General features: G+C 40.4%; 1 protein-coding gene across 2 annotated transcripts in view; it reads right to left on the bottom strand.

Annotated features, from left to right (window-relative positions):
• llgl2 (LLGL scribble cell polarity complex component 2) overlaps positions 1-9560 on the bottom strand; it is a 28820-nt gene that overhangs the window by 15969 nt on the left and 3291 nt on the right. For both annotated transcript variants that reach the window (XM_079655583.1, XM_079655582.1), the window contains exon 2: positions 1827-1930. In XM_079655583.1, the coding sequence (XP_079511709.1) occupies positions 1827-1901 (75 nt within the window). In that variant the 5' untranslated portion in view covers positions 1902-1930. The remainder of the gene's footprint in view (positions 1-1826; positions 1931-9560) is intronic.

The raw sequence follows: 9560 nt of genomic DNA on the forward strand, positions 1-9560 counted from the left end.
GCTGTCACTTCCTCTGACAGGACGGTGAAATGCACAGTATTGTTCAGGTGATGCAGCTGTGCTCCACTTCCCCTTTAGTTAACGTGTTGAATAATCAAGCAGGAGGAAAATAATTCATCTTAACACCACAATCAGTAAATCTTTGAACATTAATCATGCTTTGTGGAAACCAGAATTAATCACCACAATGTATTGCAACTTGCACTGTTTTAGAATAGAAGAATTGGGAGGGATGAAACCCTCTTTAAATGGTCACACATGCAGAGCACACAGCAACATTTGCTCTCTGCTTTTAACCCATCCTACCACCAGGAGTCTACCGGTACCTTGGGCACCACGGCAGGACAGGAGGTGAACTGGGACCTCTCCATGTAGCAGTCCACACGTGTTCGGGGACTTGAACCGGCGACCCTCCAGGTCCCATTCCAAGCCCCTACTGACTGAGCCACTGCTACACTGTAACTAATAATAATAATAATAATTCCTTATATTTATTATAGCGCTTTTTCCATGACCCAAAGCGCTTTACAGATACACATTACAAATACATATCAGACATACATGTAACGGTCATGTACTGTGGACAATACCCACAGGAGCAAATTCAGGTGAAGTGTCTTGCCCAAGGACACAACGGCTTTACAGACGCAGCGGCGGGTTTCGCCCCCTTGCACAGCCCACTGCGCCACACCGTCCATCTTCACACCTCAAAGTCATCGAGGCGCTTTACAAGTACACATTGATATCATACATGTACTGTGGACAATACCCACAGGAGCAAATTCGGGTGAAGTGCCTTGCCCAGGGACACAACGGCCTGACACAACGGCCTGACACAGTGGCGGCGGAAGTGGGTTTCGAACTGGAGTATCCCAACGCCCCGTTGAACTGATGATCAAACACACAGCCCACTGCGCCACTCAGGCCCATATATACCGCGCATATGACAATAAAACCTTTGAATCTTGACTCTCTTAAATTTGACAGTTAGCGATAAATGACTGAAGACAAACTGTTAATGCCCTGTTGATGTATAAATTAAATTGATCCAGCAGTCTTGATTCATAACAAACTTTCATGGCACTACAACGATGCCATATATACGACCATTAAAAACACATTTATAGAACTTATTACTAAATGGTCATTTATTCCTCACCTGTACCTAGAGCAGTGATTTTGCTGCAATCATCAGTAAAGTCTGATAGGTAATCAATGATTTAGCTTAAAGCACTACAATTCAAACTTTACAACGTGCCTCACAGTGAAGGCTACAATTGAAAATAACACACTGAAAAATAAATAATGGCATCAGTGCATAAAAAAGTGTACAAAAGTTAAGAACCCAAATAAAATTCAAAAATAGATTTCTGACAGGCAAAGCAATCCTTTAACAACTAGTGAATTTAGCTTACATTTAAAATAAGAATTCATCTTTTTAACCTCCCCAACTTTTAATATTGCCCTTTAAGTGTATATAATGCATCCTTTATATTTCTGGCCCCTGATGTTAGTGGCAGTGTGTAACTCGCCTTTTGTGTTTGCCGAGAGGATGCATAGGATGAACTGAATGGTTTATATTAAGCTTGTTTTTTCTCATGTTTTCCTCACTCAGAAAGGAAAAATGTGCTCATGTAACCGTATTCTCTCACTCATTTATTTAACAGGCCAAAGTATGTGTGTAGTTGTGAACAAGCTATATGTAGACACACATACATAAAAGATAAAGCTTTGCACAATGTAGCAGCAATCACAGAGAAACAACTCAGGAAAAAGTATGCCAACATCAGGAAGCAGTTGTGCTTCTTTAAGTACAGTTCACTTGCCTTGTTAAACTGGAAGAGTTCCTGTTTGAGCCGGTCTCTCTGGGACTCCTGGCCGTGTCTCCTGAACCTCTTCATCCTTGAGCCTGGGGGCCCACTGAAGCTCGCTGCAGGGAGGACACAGAGGGGAAGGATTGTAAGAATGTTGGTCTCAGCATTTTTTTGAGTTGTACTTTTCAAAAGCCATAAATAGCTGTTCGCAAGATGGTTGATTGAGAGTTCACATGTCAATCTGATTCTGATGTGATCAATTAATTTCTCCCTTGGCACACAGATTTGAATGAGCAGTATGGGAGAACATTGATACTTTATTTCATCTGGTGTGAAGCAGGGGGGGGGGGGGGTCTCTGTCTCTCTCTCTTTCTCACGCCGTTGCGGCACTCACTACAACAACGGGGGACTGCGTCGGGTCGATGATCGTGTTGCTTTTAATCATATAGCCAGGTTAAATTAAATAACGTCTTTTCCAACCTTGTACTTTTCTCCAGAGTGCCGTGGTTCATTTAAGCAATAGCTCACGACGATATGCTCAGTATATTACAGCTAAGGGGCGTGGTACAACATTAATAATGTTTATTAATGTGTTTCAGCGGCAGTTACCAATCTTTATTTGTGTAATCCTCCCTCAGGGACTTATTACGGTGTGAACGCAATTTACTAGGAAAGTTCCGGGACTAAAGAGTTCGGCGGGACTAAGTACTGGGAACTAAGCACGGCAAAGTACTTGGTGTGAAAGCGGCTATTGGACTGTGATGATAAAGAATTCACCATTCAAGTCAGTATTCACCCAGATGCTGAGGCTGCCATACCAGGGGAAGCTGCGCATCAGGAGTGATAAACACTCACACACACTCAGTTTGCCATCAGGAGCAATGTGGGATTCAGGTTTCTTGCCCAGGATACTTGTGAGCCACAGCCTCCCCGCCCCCTCAAGTGTTGTGTTTGAAGCCCAATTGGGACAGTCCTATCACACCAAGAGTCAGAGGAAAGTGTGATCACAGCTTAGATAGGGTTCAGCCATGCATCAAATATACCATATATTCAAATATCATTTTACGTGTGATATGACCATACCTCTATTAAGAGATATTCCTTGCACATTTTTTGTCATTGATTCATGCATTAAAAGTTGACTATTTAAAAAGCAGGAGACTAATGTGAGAAGACAAGTGTTCTAAGCCAGTGACAGAACAAATAATCTCACAGACTGTAGTTGCATATCGCCTTTTATAATATTTGTATCCACATTCAAAGAAGAGAGTACGAAAAACAAGCTGATTCAACAGTGATCAGCCGTCAGTGGGCTTTAACAGCTGTACAGAGTTGTGACAGGGTGTCTGCAGACATGTGCACTGTGCTGATAAATGCGATTAACTCACCTCTCAGATCAATGCAAATTACTTATCCAAAAAACTTGTCCGCAAACCTGACCAGGGTCTACAGGTCGCTCACTATCACAGGGTCTCCTGGTATAGAATCTCAGTTAGTCACATGACCAAGGTGACACTAGGCCAGCAACATCAATATACAGAAACAAGTGGAACTCCAAAACCTATACAACCGGGCCATACCCCGCCAGCCGATTCAGTCATCATTAAAGACATAATAAAAACTGTTGTTATTCTTAGATCAAATATTGAGAAACATAAATACTATATGTATTATATATATCGCAGCATAGCCTAACAACATAGTAGATATTATGTTTAAGACAAATGATCCTGCACTAAGCTTAGAATCTATGGAGCCTCAGGTAGATTAAATCTGAAGATGAGACAGGAATTCAGAATTCTTATAAGAATTCTCTGAGTTTTTATCAGCTTTGGTACTTAAAACAGATAAAGTAATTATCGTAGGTGACTTTAATATTCATGTTGACGATGATAAAAATAGCCTTACTGTTGCATTTAACTCTATATTAGATTCTGTTGGTTTCTGTCAGAGTGTAAATAAACCAACCCACTGCTATAATCACCCTCTTGACCTTGTTCTGACTTATGGTATTGAAATTGAGCAACTATTAGTCAAACCGCATAATCCTGCTTTATCCGACCATTTCTTAGTAACTTTTGAAGTACTGTTACTAGACTACAAATCATTAGTCAAAAGCTCCTGCAGCAGAAACCTATCTGTTAGTGCTATAGCCAAATTTAAGGAAGAGATTCCACCAATACTTAACTCGATAGCATGTCTGCATGTAAGGGAGGAAACTTATACAAAATGTACACCACCCCAAATTGATCATGTTGTTGATAGTGCTACAGATGCGCTGCGAATAAAATTAGACTCTGTTGCTCCTTTGAAAAAGAAGTAAATAAAACAACATAGATTAGCTCCATGGCATAATGCCGAAACCCGCAAAATAAAGCAAAAGTCGAGACAACTTGAAAGGATATGACGTTCCACTAAACTTGAAGAATCTCGTTTAATTTGGCATATTACTCTCAATGAATATAAGAAAGCACTGCGTAAAGCGAGAGCAGCCTACTACTCTTCATTAATAGATGAGAATAAGAATAATGCAAGATTTCTTTTCAGCACTGTAGCCAGGCTGACAGAGAGCCACAGCTCGACTGAGCCTTCTATTCCCATAGCACTCGGCAGTAATGATTTTATGTGCTTTTTTTAACGATAAAATTGTTACTCTTAGAAACAAAATCAATGACCTCTTGCCTTTGACCAGTATAGTGTTATCAACAGCTCCCGGAAACGTAAGTTATAATATTACAATAGATAGTAAACTAGAATGCTTTTCAGCCATAAACCTTGAACAATTAAATTCAATGATTCTCTCTTCTAAACCATCAACGTGTATCTTAGACCCGATTCCAACTAAGCTGTTAAAATAAGTTTCTCCATTAATTAGCACTTCTTTATTAAATATTATGAATATGTCTTTATTATCAGGCTATATTCCACAATCATTCAAAGTAGCAGTGATAAAACCGCTTCTTAAAAAGCACAACCTCGATCCAGAGGTTTTAGCCAACTATAGACCTATTTCTAATCTTCCGTTCCTCTAAAAAATTATTGAGAAAGCAATCGCAAAACAGCTGTGTGATTACTTAAAAAACTATGATTTATTTGAAGATTTTCAGTCTGGCTTTAGAACACATCATAGCACAGAGACAGCTCTGGTTAAAGTCATAAATGACATTCTAATAGCCTCAGACAAAGGACTTGTCTCTATTCTTGTTTTGCTCGATCTCAGTGCTGCATTTGATACTATCGACCATGATATCCTATTGCAAAGACTAGAGCACTTAGTTGGCATACAGGGAACTGCTTTAGGCTGGTTTAGGTCCTATCTATCTGAACGCTCTCAGTTTGTACGTGTCAACGATGAATCTTCCATGCAAACCAAAGTTAGCCATGGAGTGCCACAGGGCTCAGTGCTTGGACCTATTTTGTTCACACTATATATGCTTCCGTTCAGCAATATTATAAGGAATCATTCTGTAAACTTTCATTGTTATGCGGATGATACTCAACTATATTTATCAATCAAGCCTGATGAAATTAATTATCTAAATAAAATTCAAGACTGCCTCAAGGACTTAAAAACGTGGATGAATGATGGTGTTATATTTGATCAGGATTTATCCTTTAACACCCACATAAAATCTATTTCAAGGACCACCTACTTCCATCTACGTAACATTGCAAAAATCAGGCATATCTTGCCTCAAAAAGATGCAGAGAAACTAGTCCATGCATTTGTTACTTCAAGGCTGGATTATTGTAACTCCTTATTATCAGGGTGTACCAAGAAGTCAGTCAAGTCGCTTCAGCTGATTCAAAATGCTACAGCTCGTGTACTAACCAGAGTTAGGAAAAGGGACCACATTACTCCTGTTCTGGCTGCCTTACACTGGCTCCCTATAGAACACAGGATAAAATTTAAAATTCTTCTTCTCGCCTACAAAGCCCTTAATGGGCAGGCGCCATCTTACCTTAAAGAACTCATTATACCCTATTGTCCTACTAGGGCATTGCGTTCCAAGAATGCGGGGTTGTTGGTTGTTCCTAGAGTCTCTAAAAGTACAATGGGAGCCAGAGCCTTTTCTTATCAAGCTCCACTTTTGTGGAATCAGCTTCCAGTTTGTGTTCGGGCGGCAGACACCCTATCCGTTTTTAAGACCTTCCTTTTTGATAAAGCTTATAGTTAGGGCTTATTAGATTCAGCCCCTAGTTTTGCTGATATAGGCTTAGTTTGTCGGGGGACATCTTACTTCGTCCTTCTCTCTGTCTATACCTGTGTACTCTCATGTTCCGATTAACCTAGCTTCCCCAAATTTCTTTCTTTTTGGTGTCTATATACGCCGGGATCCGGAGTCATGGATGATCCTGCGGTCCTGTGTCATGGATCGCGAGTCCTGGATCTTGACTCGTGGCTGTGGTCCTGGATCATAAGTCCTGGATGGATATCCTCGTGGATTCATCTTCCTATTATACACACATGCATTTCCAAACATTTGGACTACCTATGTTGCAAATGTATTATCTTTTCAATTTACACACGGCATCTATTGCACGTCTGTCCGTCCTGGGAGAGGGATCCCTCCTCTGTTGCTCTCCCTGAGGTTTCTCCCATTTTTCCCTTTAAACTGTGGGTTTTCTCTGGAAGTTTTTCCTTGTACGATGTGAGGGTCTAAGGACAGAGGGTGTCGTATTGTCATACTGATATTCTGTACAAACTGTGAAGTCCACTGAGACAAATGTAACATTTGTGATATATAAATAAACATTGATTGATTGAATTCCAGAGGCGGAGTCTGTCACTTCACTCAGTGAATGAAGGAACACACATGAGTGGGCGGGGTCCTGCTGCCCCTGACACACACACACACACACACACACACACACACACACACACACACACACACACACACACACACACACACACACACACACACACACACACACACACACACACACACACACACACACACACACACACACACACACACACACACACACACACACACACACACACTCCGTCTAGCCGGCCTATTTGCATTGGTCCAAATGGAGACAGCTTTGTTTTTCCCCTGAGATCAGCACTGCTACCTTGACTCACTGCTGGGCTGTGTCACACATTCTCAGCTCCAGCTTCCTCTGAGTCTGTCCCCCCTGCTCTGGAACAGCAGGCTGACTGGGCTCAGCTACTGCTCTACAACTGGACTCCTCAGATTAGTCGATATCAATACCAGTGATATTCCACTTTTATTTACACCAATTGGATACCAAAGTAAAAACCAAAAAGCCTATTAACATTACAATTGAAAAGAACAGCTAACGTTAAATAGCTTAGCTCGCTAATTTCAACAAAAATGTTTATTTTTCACAATGAAACATAGCAAAGGGAAACATTTGGCTACATTTTAAATGTGGCGGGCCGCTCCTATGAACTACTGCAGCACCAATAAGCTTCTTAAAAAAATAAATAAAAATAATGTATTCTGAGTCTTGGATCATGAAGATTGAAATTGTCGCGCTTTTTGATTGATTTGATTAATTAATTTACTGTCAATTTACTATTAATTTAATCAACACATTATTGTTGCTCTAAACTGCATGTTAGAAGTTAAATTATCTAACATTTTATTGCCAGCCGGCCCAGTTGCACAACAACAATATTGCAGCTGACAAGTATAGCTTTAAATGTTTCTTTTTGGTAATGACCATTTTAAACAAAATGCCACACAGGCCAAAACAAGTAAATAAAATGAACATTTTCTTCGAAAAATAATAATAATTAGACTTTAATATTGGCATAATATTCAGAACTCTTATGACAATACCATCCCTGAAGGAGGACGTAGTGTGTGTTTCTCAGGAGAAGCAGTGAAGCAGAATGATTGAGCTCAAAACCAGCATAAACTCTGCTGACAATGGCAGGGTGGGAGGTCTCCTTCACGAACACCTCGGCTTCTAAAGGTTGCAAGAAGAATCTGCTGATGGAAAGGAGAAGGAGCACCGGCCTCACATATGCTCACATGTAAACAGCAGTATTGAACGCTCAGGTTCACTCTAGGCACATGCTACATGTCAGGTGCAGTCTTCATGTCAGGTGCAGTCTTCAGACATCCTAATCCCACAGTTGTTCCTCTCCTACCAGATTAATTGTGGCCTTTCATATAACTTGACAGACATTAGAGCACACATTACCCATTCATTAAAAGGCAGTCGAGTGTTATTTCTACCCCAGCTACTTATCAAGGGCCACGGCTGGGAATGAACATCACAATTATGTGGACTGCAGTGCTGTTTAAGGCGCTCGGTTCAGACAGTTAGATTACCTCCTCCTCCTCTGCTCTCTTTTACAAAGTCGTGTACTGTCTGACTTTAACAAGCTAAATCCAACGTTCACGGTTAATTATTTGAAAAAAAAAAAATTCTACCTTAGGTGCAACAACTTTTATGATTTGACGTACCACAACCAACCAACCAGGTTTTACATTACAGAAAAATGTTTTTATTTATCCTCTATGAGACACATTCCAACTTTTACCAGAGGACAGGTCACAGAGCAGCCACAGGCCTCCGGAGCAGAAAGTGGACCTGTGTTTTTTAAGGATTCACAGATGTATCTGCAGGACATCGGTATTCTATAGTTTGCTGTAGAGCAAAAATAGTTCAATACTTTTTTTAATGAAGATGTATTGGTTTCCCTGGCACAAAAGGGAAGAAACATTTCCCATCTTTAGTAAGAACCATGTACTGTGAGCGGGTAGGAAGGGTAACAAGAAAATCAACACATTGTTTGTTGATGATTGAATTTCTTTTTGCAGAAAGTCATAGATTAACCCCAGAATTATCTATGGGAAGTTTGGCTTATTTGTTAAATGAAAAGATTAGTTTTGTAGCAACTGATAACCAGCCCCACGCCTGATCAGTTGCTACAAAGAATGTGGGTTTCATTACAAAAAGCAATCCATGTTACAGAAGTCCATCTGACTGAACTTTATCCAAACAAAGATGACTCTTTAAATTGACACAGCACAAAGTTAAAAACAACCATAAACTGTGCTTTTTTTCTAAAACTGTTCTCTACCTCAGTGTTTTTAAAAGTTTCCACCTCAGCTCATTTTGGAATTTTAAACTTTTCTAAATAGGTCAAGCCATGTATGAGTAACAGTACTGTACAGAATTCAAGTTTTCTATATTGCGGGTTTGACAACTATTACCATCTTTACAGGGAGACTGGCCGAAACATAAGGATATGTATAAAACACAAACGGTTCTTTTACTTTGACGAAACTGTGGACAGGGTACTTGGTGAGACAGGGAAGTACCGGTTGGTTTCAGGTTGATATGAAGAACAATGGCAGGTCAGAAGCGAGCTGCAGAAACACAGCAGAGCAGGCCAGTTTCAGCAGAGCGCTGCACAGTGACGTGTCCCACTTCTTCAACAGATTTTCCCAGGAATTTCACTTGGCAAGCAATGAAATCGTGTTGGGAAAAAAGGTTAACAGTAAATTAAAGTTAACGCTCCGTCTGACGACACATCGGTCACACTGTTTGATCTACAGTGAGCTCATCTGGCAGCAGGGTAAGGTACCATACAGTGTTTACCTTTGATAGCTAATCTAACTGGCGTATTGACTCACTCACACAGTCTCATTCAGAAGCTCAGTCTGCATTATATGCGTTGTCTCTGCTATCCAATATACCATCCCAAATGTCCTTCACTTAGTTAGCAAGACTAGATTTGTTATCTTTCATCCCACAGTC

The sequence above is a fragment of the Notothenia rossii genome, assembly GCF_949606895.1.
Source record: "Notothenia rossii genome assembly, chromosome: 10".
NCBI classification, from domain to species: domain Eukaryota; kingdom Metazoa; phylum Chordata; class Actinopteri; order Perciformes; family Nototheniidae; genus Notothenia; species Notothenia rossii.